The 22,258-nt window shown below is 38.1% G+C and overlaps 1 protein-coding gene and 1 long non-coding RNA gene across 2 annotated transcripts; one reads left to right on the top strand and one right to left on the bottom strand.

Moving 5' to 3' along the window:
- Positions 1–6: 6 nt before the first annotated feature.
- Positions 7–9,317, top strand: MRPL42 (mitochondrial ribosomal protein L42). The gene is made up of 7 exons (XM_005421598.2): positions 7–97; positions 1,162–1,313; positions 3,109–3,172; positions 4,038–4,122; positions 5,414–5,577; positions 6,825–7,845; positions 9,213–9,317. The coding sequence occupies exons 2-6, from the start codon at positions 1,232–1,234 to the stop codon at positions 6,868–6,870; spliced, it is 441 nt and encodes a 146-aa protein (XP_005421655.1). The 5' UTR covers positions 7–97; positions 1,162–1,231; the 3' UTR covers positions 6,871–7,845; positions 9,213–9,317.
- Positions 9,318–12,681: 3,364 nt separating this feature from the next.
- LOC115947926 lies at positions 12,682–22,240 on the bottom strand. The gene is made up of 4 exons (XR_004081780.1): positions 22,111–22,240; positions 19,570–19,685; positions 15,354–15,426; positions 12,682–14,109 (listed from the first exon to the last, which is right to left on the bottom strand). It is a non-coding gene; the product is annotated as an uncharacterized LOC115947926 (long non-coding RNA).
- Between the last annotated feature and the right edge of the window lie 18 nt (positions 22,241–22,258).

Below are 22,258 nucleotides of genomic sequence, written 5' to 3' on the forward strand. Positions count from 1 at the left end.
GGGGTCGGCGGGGGAGCCGCCGGGCAAGGCCGGAGAGGCTCTGCCTAAGTTCGGAGGAGCTGAACCCTGTGCGGCACGCTCAGGACTTTCATAACGGGTACTCTTTGGCTTGCTTTGCCGGATTAGTGACTTGGTTTGTTTGTAATGCTAAATATCTTCTTTGGTTCTACGCCTCGGGTTTCGTGCTCCCGTGTGTTGCTGGAGTTTCCTGTGCGCTGTCTCAGGGATGGGACTGTTCCCATTCAAACCGGAGCGGTCCTCGCAATGGGGCTGGGAACGGGCTGGGAACGGGCTGACCTCTGTCAGGTGCCTGACCCTGTCCTTGGACCGGGATCCGCCGCGTTCCTCGCACCTTTTTTGTTAATGAGCTTCTGAGGGCAAGTTACGAGCGCTTCTGTAGGTGTTGGTGCTCCCCGAACTTCAGCAGCATTGGCGCAGATACAAAGAAGGCTGAATAATTATGTGTCAAAATTGGAAAATGCACGTTTCTAGTGATGTTCTGAAGCCCAAAATATGAAGTACTTTTAAAAGCTTCTTGTTTCTTCTTTTTATTTTAATATGTATGCCTTTAAACTGTTTCCAGATACGTTTTTCTAGGTTTCATTATAAGTTTCTATTTAAAGCAATTTTTTTTTCAGTAGACAGTGAAAACAAAAGGTGTCCTGCTTCTGTGAAATTTTGGGTAACATTTAAGGTATTCTAAATGGTGTTTCTGAGTTTTGAGGTGTATTGTTGAGATAGATGAAACCAATTAACTGCATTCGAGAGTTTTTTAACTACAGCAAGTGTAGTTTATAAGTATTTCTATTTTTGTACGGGCTGATGATATTTACATTGTTAACAAGAAAAGCATATTTCATGAGTAATTTTATGGAGTGTGCAGAAGGAAGGATGCAAGTTTTAGGTGGGTGAGTACCAGTAGAAAAGCCTGTGAGGAGGCACAGGCATGGAAGCTTTTTTTTAAAGTTTAACCTTCAGTGAATAAAGTCTTGCGCTATTTTTGACTGTTAAGGAGACAGGTACCATAATCCTAAGTGATAAGGATTTCTAAACAATTGACAATGAAGAATTATGTTGCGCAATTTCTTTCCTTAAAATATTCGAGAAGTTTAATTGTTAGTCTTTTGTATCCTGAATAGTTACAAAACTGTTTTCTTTCAGAGGGTGTTCTGCAGAGAAAAAGTTCTTTGAGTTCCATTTGTCCAGGGCTGGTTTCCTCTCTGCTGTCACCATGGCAATGTCACTTAGAACTGCATGGCCCAGCCTCCTTTGGATGCGTTCAGCAGCAACCTGTAAGCAGGTCCCACTGCAGAGTAAGTAGTGATGAAATTGTAGAAGTCCTGTATGAAATTTTTTTCCTTGAGAAACTCTTTCCTGTAGTGTTTAAAGTAATGGAAACATGGAAGTGATTTTTCTATTTGAACAGAATCAAGTCTGTTAGTCTATGCTCTATTCTAATAGTAATCTAAAGGATATCTTTATTTGTTTTTTTCTTTTTTTGTGCTTTTAAAACCTTCATAGTCCGAGTAGGATGCACCCCGAATTTATTGATTAGCTTGTAAATACTACCCTCTTGCCGCTGATTATCATTGAAGATTTAAATTGATTTTTTCAGACTTAGAAAAGTGGTGAGAAAAGGCTATAGTAAAATCTCATTACTTAACATAAACAGAGAGCAAGTAGAAACAGGCAGTACTATTTCTTAGATTTTTGTCCATGTTTGAGACGTCAAGAGAAAGACATATGGAAGATTACAGTAAAGGTGGTAGAAAAGACAGTAATGGAGAAAATAGTATAGACATGTTATATTTTAGAGGTAAGTGGGCAAGGAAGGGAAAGAAATTTTAGGAAGACATACAAACTAGTTGCAGTTTACCAGAACTCAACTCCTTAATAACTAAGAATAGTTTAATTAGAAGAACTGAAGAGTGGAAGTGGTAACAGTAATTCTGAATTTAAGAGTTTGCATCTAAAATATTTCTGAGAGGACAATAGCTACACAAAAGTTTCTTCTTGGCTTTTTCAGCCTTTGCAGTCTTGACACAATGAATGCTCTCTCCCTGTGCTAGGAGCAGTCATGAAGAATCCTATTTGTGTTAAAAGATGGTCTAAATAAAATAATGTCAGATAAAGTTGAAACCTTTTTATGACTTAACAGAAAGCTCAGAACATGTGAAGACTTGTTTCTTGTGATCATAATTCTGTTCTAAAAGCATAGTTGTTGAATAAAGCTTTACTGGACACAGAAACTTCGATGTGGATTTGTCTCAGGTTCTGGCAATAAAGGAAGGGGGTTCTTGGTGGAAGTCAACTCCAGGCATGTCCCAGGCCCACCTTAGGCCTGGATACCTGCATTGTTGTGGAAGGCAATGCCTACAGGAGGATTCCTGTGTGAAGGGCTATTAAACACCTTAGATTAGTTGTGTTTGGGCTCTGTGATCTTTAAAGTCTTTTCCAACCTAAATTATTTTATGATTCTATTAAAAAAATGAGAATCAAACCATGGGGGAGGGACTTGGAGTGGTCTGTGATCCAAGCTTCTGCTCAAAGCAGGGTCAGCTCTGCAGTCATATTGGGTTGCTCAGGGCTTGCTGGGTCTTTGAAATCTCCCAAGGACAGAGAACTCACAAACCTGCCCGAGTCCCATCCCCTTGGCTTGCTGTCCTCATGAGGAAAACATTTCTCTACATATCCAGTCAGAGCCCCTCCTTTTGATTTTTATAATAAATATTGCTATGAGTGAAATTATGAACTTCCCTCTAAGTCCTAAGGTGCTTTACCTATATAAGGGATATTTCCTAATGGTGAATTCTGTAGGTGTTTTTTCCATGCAGTGATTTTATTCAGGAAAACAATACAACTAGGATGGTAAGTATAGGTCATAGCTGCCTGCATACTGTGTTTTTTTGATTGTACTGCTAGAAAGCTGTGTACTAAAAATGAACTTCTATTTAGATAGTATTTGGGTTATGTTAATCTAAAACTGAGTATGATTATAATCCCTGATTAAGACTTGAAACAATGAAAATTGAAAATGTAAACTTTCTTTATTGGGCACAATTCTGCTTGTTTCTACATCAGAGTTCTTTACTTGGGTTTTTATTGCAGATGGAGCTGTGTATCATGCTTGCCATAAATCTACATACTCAGTTCTCCCTGAAGACTACAATTGGTATGTAAATGTGCTTGGATGTGTGGCCTTTTCATGTAATGTTTATTCCAGGGCTACTTTCTCTCTCTGTCCTGAAGTCATCATATAATAGTATCAAACACATCTATTGCCAATATTGGATATATGTAATAATTTCAGCTAAAGTACTGTCTCTGATAATAATGATTGTGAAGTTAATGTTTCAGTGTAATGAAAAGTCATGCAGGACTCATTCTAAACATGTTGATGACTCCCAGTACCCCTGCAGTTTTGTTTGTGGAAGACCAAAATTAGCTTAGAGTAGTAATTTCCATTGATGCTTGTTGTTAAGACAAGGTCCAGGTATTTTTGTGCTGCTGCATGGGAAACCTGTGTAGAAATGGGAAAAGATGATACAAATATAGTGAGAAACACTGAATTTGTGTCACCACAGTTTCAGGAAGCTAAACATGTCATGGGAATAGGAAGGAAGGTGAGAAAATTATATTCTCACAATGAAACTCTCAGTAGGACTTCTTGTTCAGCATTTTTTACATACTAGAAAAGTTAGAACCCCAAAGCCATGCTGTCCTAGAGATCATTATCCCAATCTGTTTAGAGTTTAATATGCAACTATTTTAAGTGTTTAAGATTTTTTTTTCCAACTCATATTTCCAGCTATTTTAATAATTTATTTTAGCCCTTTTTTTCCTCTACATCAAAAAAGAAAAAGGAAGATGACTGAGGAAACAAAAACTTGGAGGTTTGGATCAAATGTTTATGACCCTTATTTTACAGAAATTATTAAGGATTCATAAATGCAGGGTCAAATCCAGTTTTCTTTGCGACATGGGCTGCTCAGTTGTTCAGTACTTCTGAAAATTATGAGTTTTTTTTGTTTTTATAGCAAAGTGGAACTTGCAGTGACATCCGATTTGAAGACAATTGTCTGCTACCACCCTTCGCTTGAGATTCCATACGAGCATACAAAAGTATGTCCAAGTGTGCACATTTATATTTCTTACTTTTATAAAGGCATTTAGTAATTCATAGGTTTGAGTCTTTAGAGCATCTTTTTAAATTTGAAATCCTCTTTAGTATGTGATCAGCACATCTGTGAAGTAAATGACTGATGAATATAGCTGCGGCCACAAGGAGGAGTTTACTCTTAGTTGAATTGAGGGAAGGTTGCAGAGTGAGAAAAGCTCAAGTATCACAGCATACAGAAGCTCTAGTAGAATTAAACAAGGCACTTAAACACTTGTGCACTACAGAGAAAAGTGTCTGTCTACACAGGTACTACTCAGAGAGGATGATTGGAGTGCAGGTTATGGCTCACATGTCCTCCTGCACAAGAGAATAAAAAGAAATACTGCTGCTATTGTTTTCAACTCAAACTTTAAGTTCCATTCAGCATTGAGTTCATAAAAGCCACAAAGAACTTTAAATATTGATTTTTATCTATCAGTAGTACTTTCAATGCATTCTTTACATTGATGAAAATAAATCTAGTGTTGTGATTTAACACCTAGATAAATTTTTCTAGTGTACACTTTTTGTTTGAATTTTCAGTTCTTGTGTGCTAGTAAAATACTGCAGCTGGCAGCTGTGTTGCTGAAGTACCCAATGTGAAAATTCTCCATTGAAACCTAAACCATTTTAGCACTTTTTGCCTGCAAATTACATAGCAGCATTTTTAAATCTGTCAGTTGCACATACCCAAGAAAAACAGGTGTAAAAGGCTAAAACAAGGGAAAATACTTGTAATAGCAATAGTAGTTACATTTCTAATTGAAAACAAGCAACTTGGTCTTACCTGTTGCATAAAAAATTAGGAACTGACATTTTTCTCTAAGGTACATGTCCTCTAAAAGATTTTTAGCAATGATGATGGTCGCTATGAATAAAATTCTGACTGGGAATGGTATGGATACTTTTGTGTTAGTAGAGCTGAAGCTGATGATTCAGCTAGTGAATTGTAAGATTGAGCTCTGCAATAATGACTACAGGAATGCTGGTTTTAGGGATAGGGTCATCAGCTGTAGAACCTGGGGTAAATTAGGTGTGTCTAGACATATCTGCTCCACAGTGGTGTGGTTTCATTTGGGGTGGGAAGGTGGGGACAATAAACAGTCAGTGCAATTGCAGGTATTTTTCTGTATTTTCTTGGTTTTAGCTGTTAGATAGCATTACAGATTACTCTTAGTAGCTTGGCTTTTTTACCTTTTCAATTAAATAAAACAAGGAGAAACAGGACATACATATACATTACTGTTTTCCTAGCCCATAACACGGCCAGATCCAGTGAATAATAAAGAAGAAAACCTTGATCAAGTTTTAAAATCCAGATTGAATGAAAAAGAGCTAAAGAACAGTAGAGGTCCTACAATTGAAGAGCTCAGCAAAATGTTTTACACAACAAAACATCGCTGGTATCCTGTGGGACAGTAAGTATTTTCAATTTGTCTGTTCCTTTTGGAAGTAAAGGGAAATACAGGAATAATTTAATGACCAGATTCAACTTAGGATGAGTCATGTCAGACAAGATACCTCTAGCATTTGGGCTACTACATCAAATTTTCAGTGGAGTGTTGGGTGAATGGAAGACTATATTTAATGGGAGGTTTTTTTAACACTGCTCCTTTGACAGACTTTGGCACTTTTTTCTGTAAAATATGTGACAGTGTAGAAATTTCTCATACATCCTGTTAGTTGCTGCTTTGAGTCATTTACTAAGTTCCATAACAGAATCTAGTATGTAAAATACCCTCAATGGACATAACCAAATACACCTTGGAAACATGCATTGCCTATTCCTTAGCAACCTCAGTGGGATGATTCTCAGACTTAAGAGTAGTAGAGGTTTTTCATTTAGAATGGTGAAAAGTGCTCTTTGGTGTGCCTTGTATTCAGAAATGGAGGAGGAGGAGAGGTGCACATATACATGACTGAGCTTAAAGAGGAACTCTGGACATTCAGGTATACTAATGTAAACAAGCAGCATTCTGGTGTGTGTTACACCCTTCCACTCCATGTTACACCATCTTTCAATAGCTGCTAATTTTGTAGCTATGGAGACATAATACAGGCAATTTATTTTTTGTGGCTATCCACAGACAACTTTTTAATTAATGTGCTTTGGGAGTAGATATAATGAATGGAAAGATAGGACTTTTATGACCAAAGGGTAGCTGTCACTTCGATGAAGATCAGACAGGATCTGTCTTGTTTAGCATGCATAACTATGAGGAAAGTGTGGTTCATTATTTGTTCAGAATAATTTGTTTTTTAGTTTTTCTGCAAAATATTACACTATTTAACATACAGTCTGGCACAGCTCCTTTGAACATCTTTGTTCTATAGCAATCATTTTAGCCAAAGGCAAGGCTGACCATGTAATAAAATCAACTTCACACAAAGGATTAAGAATAAATAGCAGCCTTTGTGCCTATTCAGCTGTAGAACTGATTGGATTATTGCGTGCTTGTAGCAGATGTAGCAATAGAAATGAGTAGCATTATGTAACTCCACAAACAACAGAGATGACATCTAATGAGTGGTGATGGATTGTGCTCGTGTATCTTGTATTTCACTTCCTTGTGTAACCTCAGATCACTCACTGGGGGCAGAAATACCACAAAAATAAAGGCTGTCCACAGCTTGCACTCACTGCAATGTTTTTTTTTTCTTTTAGGTATCATAGAAGACGCAAGAATCCTAATCCTCCCAAAGACCGATAACCAAAATAACTTCTTGTTCATCAGGACTTGGCTATTAATTTTGATGGGAAATAAAAGTTACAGAAGGTGACATGTTTGGCTGTAACAGAACATGCCTAACTTTATTTGACTGTTATTTTCTACTAAAAGCAGCAAAATGGCACTGACAAAACAGGGAGTCAATAAAGGCAGTTGTGCATTCCTGGTCAGCAAATGGACTAGTCTTAGATCAGGATGTAACAGGGATGGAGTGCTCTGATTAAATTCAAGATGTCAGAGGCTTATCATTGGTCAAGTGAATCCATACAAGTCTTGTGTCAAAATGGGAAGTCTAGAAATGAATGTTTTAGGGTTTGGTGGTTTTGAGTGGGATAGTATTTTTTTTTCTTTTAGGAATCTAGTAAGGTGAGCTTGAACATTGAAGTATTAATGAAATAGTTTTTATTAAAAATATTATGTGAGGTATTTGTGAAAACAATCTGGTTTTCTTCTTCTGTTACACTTGTGAGATACTGGCTCCATGTTTAATTCTACATCACCCAAGTGACTGTAGTTAAGCCTGTTGTTGTGTATGGAAAACTGGCCAACTTGGTTAATTTTTAGCATCCAAGACACAGTAACTTGCTCTTCTAAATCATCCCCCGTTCTCAGATATCTACGAACTTCTGTGTGCATTTGTGGTTCATGGGGGTTTTTTGTATGTTTAATCCCACCCAATCTACCACTCAGTGAGGATGCTGTGTTCATACATAAGCTGGAATAGCTGTATCAGAGTAGGAGTTTGGTCTGATTCTACTTCATTGCTTTATCATTTTGTAGTGCTTAAATAGTCTTCCTCCTGTAATATTCTATGTCATTTAGCTTTTTTTCCTTCAGGAAAAGGGAAAAAACCTTTGTTCCAGTCTACAGTTTTAGGCATCAGCCCTCTAACAGAAACGGCTAGCTTGGAACATTATGCTGCTACAGGGATGCCAGTGACTTCATAAAGCCTTATTAGTAGGTCCTTCTAAATAATCAGAAAATATTTGTCTTATGTACATCATATATGTTTATTGCATTTCCCTTCCAAAGCAATTTGGATAACCTAGGAAGGGGTTTGTTTCTTCTGTTAGTCTATGTCATTTTGCCAGCATGTGTTTTCTACAGATTTTGCTGGAAGTTGAGTACCACTCGTCTTCTCAGTTGAGATGTAGAGAAACTACATCTCAACTGTTAATTAGTTTCTAAAGATACTACTGAATAACCTTTTTTCCCCTGAACATCCTTTATTTGTGAAAAAAGCAATGTTGGATGTGAGTAAAAAGGCTGCCTTTAAATAACTGTGGGAATTTATACAGAAAACTAGTGCCAGTGCATTTTTAACTCCAAATGCTGGGCAGCTGATAATGGTTTATCATGGCAGAGCATGAAATCCTTTTGCTCCTTCACTCTGTTGTGCTTATAAGATATCAGAGTCTGTGCTCAAGCCAACATGAGCCAAGTGATTTTGGCTTCTTGTTAATGGTGTGTTGCTCGCATAATAAGTCTGCTATTGTGAAGTAATGTCTGTGGGGTCTCTATGGAGGATGGCTGCTTAACTCTGTAAGTTCAATTGCATGAACATAATAGTGGCTTTTTCTTCCTGGAATATGACTTTTTAAATAGATTGTAGCAATTTGTAGTACAACAAATTTTGGTATTTTCATCACTTTATGGTGCCTGGTGAGGACTCTGGTGTATAAGTGAGCTTACATCTCATGCAGTGTTTTATGTTCCAATGCATAAAATTGAGTCCCTTTTATTTTTGGAAAGCTGAGACCTAATTTGTCACCATTTGACTTCAGTGTAAGAAGATATATCCTTGGACTAATTTAAACTTATTTTCCCCCATTCTTTTTCCCATATTTTTGCTTACTGCTGCCTAATACTTCTAAGAAATCTTGCTTTACAGAGAAACCTTTACAGTCATAACCTTCTGTTATGACATTTGTCTGTTCTTGCCTGTCAAACCCTGTTTGTGATCAAACATCCACAATCACTGTAGAAATACTGTCTTTCACAATGTTTCCCAAACACTTTTGGATGCTTTTCAGGCATTTTGAGAGCTAAGAATCTAGGATGTGCTTGGCTGCTATCTTTAAAGTACTTCCTCTTCTGACCAGTGGCTGGAAACTGTCTAAAACACATGTTCACTACATGTACCCTGTGCCCTTTTGTTACTTATTCGTAACATTGATGTTCTAAAATCTTTCCCTGCATTGTGATGCTGCTTTCAATCTTACTGTGTTTTCTTTTACTAAATCTTTTTCCTGGGTTACCCGAGGCATGACACAATTAAAATACTACTCTCACAGTAATCTGAAGCTCTCTTCTTGGTTTTCTAGGTCTCAAACAACTGGCTTTGTTTCTCTTCACTTGAAAACTTGGAATTCAGAATTCATCCACTTGATTATTGTTCCACTTCTATAAAAAAAAAATTTTGAAAGTTAGTTTGGGATTTCTGTTTTCCATTGCCCTTGTTCTTTGTAATTGAAAACTTAAGTTGCGTAAAATTCGCAATGTTAAGTCTGTTCTGGCACTTTGTATCCCAGTTTGGGCACTTAGCCATTTGTTTTGTATCTAGTAGCTATTGAGTTCCAGAGCATCTTAGGCTTCTTGCTGTGGATAGTATACAGCTGGGTACATCTTACTGAGGGATTTTTGGTTTTCAAATGTCTCTCTAAAAGTCTCCTCAGGCCTTGCTTGGCCTGCATACCATTAGAAAACTCTGTTTCAGTCATGTGTCAAAAATGTTGCCTTTAACTCACAGAATCACAGAATGGTTAGGTTTGGAAGGGACCTCAGGAGATCATATAGTCCAACATTTCTGCTAAGGCAAGGTCACCTGCATCAGGTGACAGGAACACAGCCAGGTGCATTTGGAATGTCTGCAGAGGAGAAAACTCCACATCCTCCTTGGGCAGCCTGTTCCAGAGCTCCCGAACAGGAATTCGGACCATTTAAATCGCAGTTCAATTAATCTGAGTGCCTCAGCGAAAAGAATTCTTTCCTCTCTAATTATCCCCAGATTAAAACAAAACTGATGCTTTGAAGAGGCTTTTTCCCTTCGGTGGGTGCCGCGGGAGCTGCTGTGCAGGCTGTGTGCGGCACCACCGGGAGGCAGCACTGCCCAGGGCCGGAGCGGGACTGGGATCAGGACCAGCTCTGCGGGCAGCTTTAGCCCCGAGAGGCGGCCGTGGGCTGCTCCCTTCCTAACACTCGGGAGTACTGCGGCAGAAGGAGCTCCCTAGCACCTCCCAAAGGACTTGCATTTAAAGGATCAAAGGTTTTTTGCCTGTTACTATTGTAGGGTGTCTCAGAGACAAAAAAAAGTTCCACCATCCCAATCTGGGGAAAAAAGAGTCGACAGTCAGCAGTAACGTGACCCATGTGACAAATGTCATGACTTTGTTTCACTTCCCCATGATTGCAGCGAAGGCAGCAGTTACCCTCCTGCCCATCTGCCCACCCATCCTGTCCTCCCTCCCCACCATCCAACTATTAAGTTCTATAGGAAACTTCTCTCTTGCTGCTGTTATAATAGGTCTGAACTTCATCTGTCATGTCCAAATTCTGCTGTACCACAATAAATTGTTGTGGCAGGTCATTATAAGTCACAGGACCGACTGCTTATCAAAGCCAGCACTGCATTTCTCAGTTTCTCCAGTCTATGAATTTTAGCAGCTTCTCTGCTGTAATTTCTCACATGCTCATTCCATCCTCAAAGCCAATACAAAGTTATAAAATGGAGAGTTGAAATAGATGTAGGCTGCATTCCTCATCTGTAATAGATGATGTATATTTTATTTTAATACTACAATATAACAAAATTGACCTAGAGCAAACCGCTAGTCTCCATTATAAAGGAACAAATTGTGTACCTACAATACATAAAATCTCCAAGATTGAGACAGATACTAATTAGACATCTAAATTAGATGATTAACCTGAGTTAATCTTCAAAGGCTTTCCTTGTGGTTAGTCAGCACAGGAAAAGTACATGCACAAGGCAGTTGATCTTATTTTAACATTGTCTAGAATATGTCACACAATTGTCCTCTGAAGATGCATTTTCCTTTTCTGTGAAGGGAGAATTTTTTTATCTATATTGGGGCCTTTCTGTTTTTTTTTTTTTTAATGTAGGAGCACAACTATGCAAAATACTCTTAAAATTCAGATAAAACCATTTTTGATATTTCTGCTAGCCTTCAATAGTATGTAGTCTGTATATAGGAGCTCTTAGTTTTCTACATAGAGTAATTTACACACATTTAATTTGTAAATGTACACTTTGTATGAGATTTTAATCTTACCTTGTATTTAATCAACCCTGTAATGCTAAAAATAATAAGCTGTTTGGAGAAATAAGATAGTTACTTATTTATATATCTTTCTGGTACCTCTTATGAAATGAGCCTATTATTTCAACTGTTATCTTTTGGTACTTCTACAAAAGCAAACATGATAAATTATGATTTACTGGGCAATTTGCACGGAATTACCTGACACTTTAAATACAATTGATACAGAATGTTAGTGCCACTGCGTATAACTACAACTGTTGGAACACTGCAGAACGGACAGTGGGAGGTGTGTAGAAGCTGCATGAACTAATCAGCATGTTTGGTCAGCAATTTTGCATCACCTGGCTTCTGGGGGAGTAGAAGTTTATGGCCTGGCATGCCACTTTATTAAAGGTCATGATGTAGGTGTATGTATCACATAGTTTTTTGTTGTGTAGAGACAACACAAGATGTTGGCACAGCCAGTAGAATTAAGAAGCTTTGCCAATTGGTCTTTATCAAACATAAATACAGAAAAAGGTTGTGCTTATATTTAGCTTTACTGCTTGTCAAGATGAAAAACAGTGTCAGGTCAGAGGCAGTTTACGTTTTAAATAAGACCAATTTTGACTGCTACCAAGGTTTGATTACTCAGCAAAAGGATCCCCCTACCAGCAAAATGTGAGATGATTTAATTTTAGCATCTCTTCTGCTAAAACTAGTAAAATGTTGACCATGAAAGTTATAGAGAAAAATTCAAAGAACAGTGAAAAGTAATTGCACTAAGCCCTTACCATGTTGAATAAAAATTAACCTAAGTAAAAGATTAAACTATTGAAGCATGACCCTCCTGTATAAACATGTATTTCCTACTCACTAATGGTAACAAAACAGAGCTTAATAGTTTCATCCAAAGATTAGTGTTTCTTAAACAATCCTAGTCATTAGCACCAAGTTTTTTAAACACTGCTGGGGTTTCTTGTCTTAAACACTGCTAGTTTCTCATTCAAATGTGATTTGTTTAAACAAATAATATGCTAAGTACTGTTTTTCTGAAGCCATCATCTGTAGGAGTTACACTGCATCGGAGCTGTGCTGCAGGAGTGGTCTTCACATTTGCTTTAGTTAAGATAAAGTGATGATTTTTATTGAATAATGAAAAAATGTTAGGAAAAAAATTTCCTTGACCCTTAATTAGTTAACATTTGTTTGGTTATAAGTAACATAAGGCTTCATATCCCTTTTAAAATGTATTTTGTAATTTTTAATACTGACTGTCTTCAGTATAGGTTCATTTGTTATTTTCCAATAATATGTGTTTACAGAATTCCCTTTCCCCTATGCCATTTTTCCTACAGGTAAAACCCTGGCATTAGTGATGGAGTAACAGAGTGGCGGTAAGTTCCACAAAATTTAGAACTAGATTAAGAAAAAAGGATTTCCTATCCAGAGTAGAAGCACATAGCAAATAAAATTCATGGAAAATTTTTCATAAGCAGAGATCAGAAAAATGACAGAGAAATTGCCTTTCTAGAGCATAAATTTGTATTTTAATACTGAAAGAAACACATTTTCTCTAGTTTTGGCTGCATGGGGTTACAATTCACTGGTTTTATATGGCCATATTTGTTTGAGAAAGATTTGAAGTAAGACTGGTAAGGCTGAAAGGTGACACCTCGGGCTGTGAAGAGAAGAGCAGCAGTGGTTAGTACCTTCACAGTGCCTGGCAGGCCTTGTCCAGTCCAGGGACAAAAGCTTGAATTGTTAGAACTGGGTGAGTGTTCTGTTTCAATACGACCAAGATTCTAACTCACGTCTTTGTGGAAATGATGCAGGAAAAGCCTTGTGTTTCTTTAGCAGTGCTGCATTTATTCTGCAGTGAAAGTACCTGTGTGACTCTGGCAGGTGACACCAGGACCCTGGCTTTACCACACCGAGGTGGCGCCGGCAGCAGAGCCACCTTCAGGATCTGTCTGGGCACGTTGTTACTGTGGCAGTCCAGGAGCCAAGCTCAGGCCCCTGCTGCTGCTGCTCCCATAGCTCCAGAAGCCCTCCTGAAAGCAATGGCTTCCCACTGCTGCAGGGACAGCACCAAGCACTGCTCCCAAGGTCTCATCCTGCTTGACTTCATAGGATGTGATCTTCTGAACCACCCAGGCTGGCTGTGCCCTCAAAGCTTACCGCATCCCAGAAGGTGCAGCACGTACCCTCCCTCTGCTGCCAGGAGAGCACCCTTCTCACAGGCTGAGGGACAGTTTCACACCATTGCACAAACTTAAAACTGAAAGGCAATACACAAAAATCACAATTGCATGTTGGCTCTAGAGGGGCACCAGAAGGAGTCCAAGGAGCATTGTGGGATGTGAATACAGAAGTCTACTCTAGAGGGAACTAGCCCAGCTAGTGTGAATATAAGCCATCTATATTCCTCTTACTTCCCAGTATAAGTCCTTCTTGACATCAGGGACATTTTTTGTAAATTTAGAAAGACAAGCTTGCTCTCTGAAATCAGGTAGTGTGAACCCACAGCATTTTTAGAGATTACCTGATCTTAGATTACCTTTGTTCAGAGTATCAAGTCTGAGTAAGTCTGGCATAGGCTTATACATACAGCAACTCACACATGTAATTAGTATTATCTAAACAATTTCAGTCACCAGTCCAGAGTCTCCCATTCAGAGATGCCCCAGTTGAGACTCCTGTAAAAATAAAAGGATTTTTCTTCTGAATAAACAATTATGGAGAGAAGAAAGTGCATTTCTGCAATACCAAACAAAATCTGCATTTAGGAATAAGCATCTTCTTACACGTTCAACCTTGGAGCAAATGAACCATACCAAAGGTCACTCAATGTCATTGTTCTGAAATTTTGAGTCTTCAGAGGATCAAAGAAATCTGAAGAAATGGTTCAAGTTGAGACACTTGGCAAAATAATGAGGTGAAAGGCTTCAGAAGTTTTCTGGAGGAAAAAAACCCACAGTAATTGGACATAATTCTTAGAATCTTAATTTAGGCATTAATAAATACAAATGTGTATCCTCTTTAGGGTTCATGAAATGTCAACAAAAAAAAATAGTATAAAAATCAAAGAGCTGTTTTTCATTTATTCTCCGGGCATAAGGGGTTTGTTTATTCAAAGATCTGTGACACTGGCGAATGAGCTGTTCCCTTTAAATACCTTGCCAGGTGTTGTTTTTGTTTGTTTTTTCCCCTGTTCAGCTGTACTTGTATGATAAATTAATTTTTCTAGAAATACACTACCATTTCAGCACAGATTTTTTTAACCATTAAAAAAATGGCATCCTTACCTGGCATATTTTGCCCTGTTAGAGCACCCCAAAGAAGTGATCTTAAAATGCCCAAGGAGATTAAAAGATACACTTCCGTCAGTTGCTGAAGTGTAACTCAGAAGCATAACTGATCAGTCATTTGAAGAATTTCATTGTTGTTGCTGTGCCTTTTTGATCAGCCAGTCCAAAGGGATTTCATTAACATCTCACTAGAACCTCTGACTAAGAAGAAATTTTGAATAGATTATGAAAGCCTCTAGAAATAAGCTATTTTAAGTGCTAAGCATATAAATGCAAATTGAATAGAAACAGCTGTTATTTACATTCTGTGGACACATGATTTCACTCCCTGATGGATAGGGGAAGAAAAAAAAGCCACTGAAAGATTGAAATGCCCTTAAAGAAATTGGGAAAATGGGGATCTAATAAAAATACATGCAATGAACCACATTGTTGGGTGGTATGAATTGGTAAAGCTTTCCAGGTTTGCCACCATAACATTACATAGCCCGCCTGCCAGGAGGACTTGAAGAGCTCTACATATTTCTTGGAGAAAGTGGGGGGAGGGGTTGAAGGAAGGAATATGCTGTAACAAAGCCATATGAACAAATTCCTGTTTCAGCCTTTTATGCAAGGGCTAGCTGATAACCTGGCATTTTCAAAAAGAGGTCTCTCAGAACAAAGCCCCCATTCACAATAAGATTTTGCTATGGACTTATGTTAGTTTGAGATTATGTTCTGAAAAAATTAAAGAAGTTCCTGAAAAATGTCAGCAGCATATTCTTGACCAGTGTGCCTGAAAGTAGAAGACTCTGCTGGAGGGAAAAGAAAGCACAGTGTGAAATTTGCACCCTTCATGAACTCAGGCTTTTTACCGGCCTGGAAGAGGCTCTCCTGTGTGTCCTCCATTTACCTGGAGCAGGTCCCTGCTGTCCAGACTCCCTCCTGCCAGGCCTGCTTCTATTTGTAACATCACCAGCAAACACCTAGAGTAGAAAGAAGTAATACTCTCCTCAGGAAAGTTAAGGCTTGTTGAAAAATGTACACAAAATATGGCTGCCAATTTGGCCCAAACCCACTCATTCAAATCAGCAATAGGAACCTGGGACGGGGAATTAAAGATGGGATTGTTTTGCTGGCTTTTCCTTATAGAAGGAAAAGGAGTTGACATACCCAACACAGCTAAAGCCCAAGCACCACAGAGCCACTTGATTCGTAAGAGCCTGGGGAGTGATCTCCTCCAAGATTAGTTCTGTTTGACTTAGGATTGCTTTGTGCCTGCCAGCACACAAAACCTCTCATAACACAGGCAAAGGCAGGACAGAAATTTCATTCTCGTTCCATTTTAGGTATACTCTTACCTGCTGTTCTGTGTTATGCAAAAGATACGTCCAATGGCTAAATGCATCCTTTCCTTCCTCCCCAGAACAAAGGCTGATCTACAGCAGCAGGTTGTGCAGCTTCCTTCTGTCTGACATCATGTGGCATGAAATGCTGGGGAAAAATTCTGCTGTGCCTCAGGCATCTTTCCAGATCACATTTATTCACAGAGGGATAATTTATCAGAGAAATGAGCTCTGAAGAGACTACTAAAATTAGTGTTAAATTTTGAAATGTAGGGCAATGGCACTGAAAGTCAGAAAATATGTCTAGCCCAAACTCACACTTTATAAAACACTTTGCATATTTTGTAATAATTATGGGTATATTTCTCCTTCTCCGTTCATTTATAAGGACAGAGAGAATAACAAACTTAAGCAAATCTGAATTTGGTTACACAGAGCCATCTGTTAATTCTGGTATATGGCAGTAGAGGGCATCTAAGGACTTCAAGTCACATATGGTAAGGGATTAAAATCAGATGGCTGAAGGAGTTTATTACTCTTCCCCCAAGCCGTTCACCCCACCTCAGGACAGAATTGCCACCTCAAGACCAAACAGCTCACGAGGCTGCCCCTGATGGATGGCAGTTTTGAAGCCACACTGAAACTGGGGTTGTTCTTAAAACACCAGTCTGAAAGCTGAAGTTGTTAAGGAGGAGATGCATGAGTTAATTTCTCTTCCCTGCTGCAGGCAGAGCTCTGTCAGAGCCACAGGATGGTTTTGGGTACAGTGCAGGGGGAGATACTGCTTCATGCAGCCTGTTCAATTTTATCTACTACTGTTTGAGCTTTCATTTCCACATACCTGGAAAAACTGCTTACAGGGGGAGCAAGCAATTCTGGGAATGGACAGGCTGTGCCAAGAAAAGGTGAGCTGTGGACCAATGCTCTTTCCTAAACTAGAAAGAGTAGCCCTATGTCTGTTTCCTCTCCCGAGCCTTAGAACTGACAGCCTGTCTGGCCAGTATTTCATCAGGCTGCGTCCTCCCAGTATGCCAGTCAGATACAGGACGAGGCGTGGAGCCATCCTGACAAAAAGCAAGCACTAATCCTGACAAACAGAGAGAAGGTAGTTGGCAGCTTGCACTGTTTTCTTGTCATCTGTCCAGGTTTGTATGACATTCCACATACTGAAGCAGGGAAAGCAGCCATGCCTATCTTGAGCCAAAAGAAGCCAACACGTCAGAGGCAGGTTAAGTTCATTACCTGACACTAACACTTAATGCACTAATCTGAAAAATGTATTTGAACCCAGCAGCATATTCACATACAACAGGCAGCCTATTTTCAATTAACTGGAAGAAGTTTAAGGTTATATAAATACATTAGTAAACGTTGATTATCCTGTTATTCAAGCTCCTAAGTACAGCAACACGTCAGGCCTTATGCTGAAATCTGTTATAGCCTTAGCCTGAAATTTAAAAGTGGCTCATGCCCAAAAAAGGGTTCTACAACTCATTTAATGATTCACAGTACTCCTAAAATGATATTCATCTGTCTGCTCTCCATGGCAGCACTTTCAATCATAAACACTTAATTGTAGGAATTCATCCTCAAAGCCAAATAGCTCTGGGTGAATTAAACTATCCTTAATATAAGAACTAGAACAGTGATTTAAAATTAATCTTTTTCTGATGGGAGGCCATCATTCAGAGACACATAACCCAGTTTCTACTTCACTTTACTTTTCACTCAAAATCTCTCTTTAGAGATAGGCACTGCATCACCTGTTTTAGTTTTCCTTATTAGTTTCAAAATTGACTTTCTGCCAACAAAGCAACTCTATTACTTATGGATTGGCAAAGCATAGGAGAGCTGCTTTCATGCTGTCTGTCAGGAAAACTTTTTTCACAGACATTACTTGCTCTCTTTTACTTTGAGGCGTAGGACTTGCAACTGGCAGAAAAACATCTCAAGCCTTCTCAAGCATAAAAGGCTTGTTTTTTCTGGCAGCATCTAGGACAAGAATGCAAGATTTCACAGTGCTTTCAGCTGTGCTATCTCTAGGATTTTTCTAAAAAAAAAACAAATTCAAGGGTGTATGTTTCGCTAAAAATCTGAAACTTCAAGGAGCATGGTTCTGAACATGTGTGTGCATAGGTGTAGTGCACATATACACCTATATGCTCTTTCTCAGCCAAAAAAACAAGGTAAATAAATATTACAGTCACAGCATTTTATGCTATAATCTGAATATTAAAATCCATATCAAATATTCTAGTAGCTGCTTGAAGACTGTACCAAAATTGGTCCTTTCCAGCGGTCCTTTTTTCTACCTTGTTCGTGAGAAGGAAGCATGAATGGGAAGAAAATGCTACCAAAGCATGTATATTTACAACTTATTCTCCAGTAACTTTCAGCAATATTTGGCTAGTTTTAGTCAGAGTAAAACTCGATAATTCACAAAATAACAGAGTGATAGACCAGAATTCTGCTGTTTATAAGGAAGTCTAGCATAGCATAAAGTAAAAACTGCTGTGTATCTTATCCTTGTTTTTTTATACTTAGTACCCTGTGTCACCACGTTCTACTTTTCCTTTACATGCCTATTGAAAGTATTTTTATGTCAATTTGGTTTTACCTTAAATTGTAAATAGTAAATTGGAGAAACTAAGCAAGCACTACATTTAATTTTTTTCATTGAAGATCCCAAGTGACTAGGTAACCTCTTACTCAATGCAGGTTAGGCCTTTACTTTTAGACAGTAGATAGCACAGGATGAGATGAGAGATGGACTTAAATGCCACCTTTTTATGGTCAGTTTTGTGCTTGACAGTGATTATCTGTCTACCTATCCACTGAACCAAAGGGAATGATCCTTCTTTTTATCAACTGTCTCTGAAAGAAAAGAATCCAGATGTTATTTCAAAGTATTACTCTCTTGATGCCATCTTTTGATGTTTGCTTTTAAATCACAAGTGCTGGTTTCCTTTTAGAGCACCCCTGATTTATAGAAATTATTCACTGAATTCTTTTATTATTCTCCTTTACCAAATGTATATTAAGAAAAGCAAAGCATTCACATGTGAATAGATAAAAATAGCAGGAAATAAGGTGGCAGCTGGTAAAGAGTAAAACTGTTTGGTATAAATCTTAGTCTATTTCATCAAAACATTCTGTTCCTCAGGCAGCTGGAAAGGGCAGGGTGATCCCATACACTGAAATATTTGTTTTCTTTATGTTTTATTTATTATGTTTTAGGAACTCTTTGTGAAATAAGCAAACCTTTCTCCTAAGTGCTAAGTGAGAAATCCTCAAAGAGTTCACATTGCAGACCTTTCTCGTGCTGTGGAGTTACAATTAACACATTCCAATTTGCTGGAGCCAAAGGCTCAATATACATATTTCTCTGCTCAAGAACCAGACTGAAATCCCAGGACAGGGAAACCATGGCAGCTGTGCATTGTTGTTTAGACTAGTTCAGGTAAACAGTTGTCAAAATAGGTTCAGTAAGTAGAGCTATGTGATAAGCAATAGCTGTCCTTTTAACTGAAGGGGATTTTAACTGACCAAATGGAATGCCATGGATAACAGATATTCTATGCTGCATCTTTGGGAAGTTAAGCATGAAGAGAGCAGGGAAAGGCCCCTTGTATTCTCCCAGGTAGCTAGGCAAATCTATCTTAATAAATCAGTAAATCTTTTCAGTGAATCAGAGCAAATTTAGCAAAATCAGCTGAGTCAAAATCACATTACCCCCCCTCTGCTCACATCATATTATATAAATAAATCAGCGTACGAGCTCACCAGTAAACTTGGCATGCTTTTCAGGAACAAAGTGAAAATCATTTCTAGTAACAGGCACTTCTCAGGACTGTAAAAATGTTGTTGCCTCCTTCCTTGGTCATGAAAGGGATTTTTGCCTAAAGGAAAAATAAAAAATAAATTCACTCATCCTTCCCTGTCTTGAGCATATGCATTTGAATGCATGAGAAACAATATATTCTGCTTGTGATTTTCAAGAACCCTTAATGTTCATATTTTCACTACTGATACAAAACTAGATTAAAAATATCTACTATATGGATAACATACAGTCAGAACCAACATTCATGAATAGTACTATCAGGAAAAAAAATAGGGATTGCTTAAGTTGGTGCCTTTCATCTCCAGCTGGATGATATGCCTCTAAAACTGGCTCAGAAGCATTCATATTTGTATTTGTACAGCAATATTTCTCCTAGAATTGCTACCCCAAAACAACAGATTAAAAATAAAGAAAGTATTTGGTTTGAATTGCACATAAAATTTTTAAATCCTCACTTGTATATAGTTTTTGTATTAGTGACTGTTTAGAAGAATTCCTGTTTGTTACATGGCAGATTAAAAAACCTTATTTTGGAAAACTAAGTTTTCTGAGTCTGCTCCTTTTTTTCTCTTTCTCCATTTCACATCTTTCTCCTACTCTATTCTGATTTTTATAAAGTAAAACTCTTCAGGCAGACCAAACCTGTATTAAATATCCCAGTGCCAAAAAACAAAAAAGTAGCTTTAAGTAGTTTCATGCACTACGTACAGCCCATAGTCCCAAAAGTAATTTCATTTAGTCCCCTTTTCTTACCCTTGCAGCTATTTCTTTTCTCTCCTGTGACTGTATGGAAGACTTAGGCAGACAGAGGAGAAAAAGAGCAAGTAACATTGTTGAAAGAAATAGTAAAATACAAACATAGCCCACCGAGCCTATAGCACTTTCAGATGTCTCAAGCCAGAGAATAAAGGTAACTGTAAACCAGAGCACTCCTATGAGGTGCCAGGATTTTCATTTAAAGATCCATTTGCAGTTTTTAAGTTTGAATTTCATTACTCTTGTAAGTTTATCAGATATTTAGTGCTATTTTTAAGAGACATTAGGTTCTCATGAAAAAAAAATTTAACAGAACTCTGTTTAGGAAAGATCCTGCTGATATACTGCCTATTTAATATTTATGCTACCTTTTTCATAACAATATCTGAAGTTTTAAGTAACAAACATTTATTACATTCTTCTGTTCTCGTTTCTCATTCACCACATAAATCGTGGTCTTCCTCCCTCTGCCTTTATAGCAGCCAGCTGTGGTTTTAGAAACAAATTATTATGACTTCAAGTGACGAATAAACAGCAGAAGCAAAGGAAGTCTTGAGATACTATCCACATAAAAATCCCATTAATAAAATAACATAGGTAAAGAGAACTACAGTAAAGCTGTAAACAAGCAGCTTTGCATCTAGACAAGACGTATTTATTTTCTGCAAGATGCATTAATGAACTTCAAAGAAATAGCCTTAATTTGAACACTATGATATCAGAAGAAAATACTTTTTGAGCACAAGCTGTGTGCCTACATATACAGAATTATTTTAGTAATAAAAATAGATCTATATTAATTTTTTATTGTTCTCCTGAACATAGTGAAGTCAGTGCCACTCTGAAAAAGTAATGGAAGTTTTTTACAAGATCTCATGTCATAGGTAGCTGAACTGTCCACTAAATTTCCAGGGGCACAAACCTATTCTCTCCCCTCTTCACATCAATCCAACGAAAAAACTTAGTGGGGATTCCACAACTGTCACTGGAGCCTGGATCTGAGGCTATCTGACCTTCACAGACAAAAACAGGAACAAGAATGACCTTCAAGACCTAAATTGTTTTAAACCATTTCTGAGAATGCTTAAGAAAGCCGGTGTTTGTTCCTCAGACCTCATTTTAAATCTGTGCTGCTGCCAGTGATTAAAACCACCTTTTTTTCATAAACTGAATAAATTAAATTCAAAAGCACCCAGGCATTACAAACAGATGAAATCATACTGGCCAATATTTCACTTAACAAAGTAGATTTTTTTTTTCTCAAATGAATTTACTTAATCACTAAATACAGAACTTAATTTTTAAGATAATTATTAATTCTCTTATCCTCTGATGCTTAAGAATTATAAGCAATAACTGTTACAAAATCCATCAGGATTTGTAATCCTTCCTCAGTCCTTATTTTTTTTTTTTTTAAGAAACTTTGCATTTCAGACGTTACTGGGGAGTGCGACCCAAGGCAGCGTCTCAGTCTGGGAGCTTTCTCTGTTCAGAGGAGCTGCTCCGCTCCCTCAGCCAGACAGTGCAGCCTAATACATATTCATTTACCCCTCTGATAACAAAGGCTCCCTCGCCCCTCCCGCCCCGGTTTTTAAAGATACTATCTTTTATTATGCTATAGGTTTGGGCTTCCTTCCTGAAATCTTTAAAAAGACACCCCTTAATCCTTCTGCCATCAATTCTCCCTCCCAGATACCCCCGTACAATTTGCAAGGAGCCCTGACCTGCAGCCAAGGGCTGGGGTGAGACTATTACGGCTACTTTTGCTTTGTTTGTTTTCCCTCTTTTCTTTCCTTTTTTTTTCTTTTTTTTTTCCCTGTGTGTGTCTCTTTCTAAAGTCGGCTCAGGGCCGCCGGGGCAGCGGCGAAAGGT

Source organism: Geospiza fortis, unplaced genomic scaffold (genome assembly GCF_000277835.1).
Source record: "Geospiza fortis unplaced genomic scaffold, GeoFor_1.0 scaffold186, whole genome shotgun sequence".
Lineage (NCBI taxonomy): Eukaryota > Metazoa > Chordata > Aves > Passeriformes > Thraupidae > Geospiza > Geospiza fortis.

Excerpts from the sequence above, each read along its gene's own strand:
- MRPL42 (XM_005421598.2), top strand. The coding sequence starts at position 1,232 with ATGGCAATGTCACTTAGAACTGCATGGCCCAGCCTCCTTTGGATGCGT. Across the intron at positions 3,173-4,037 it reads CTCCCTGAAGACTACAATTG|CAAAGTGGAACTTGCAGTGA; the intron begins GTATGTAAATGT and ends TTGTTTTTATAG. Across the intron at positions 5,578-6,824 it reads CGCTGGTATCCTGTGGGACA|GTATCATAGAAGACGCAAGA; the intron begins GTAAGTATTTTC and ends TTTTTCTTTTAG.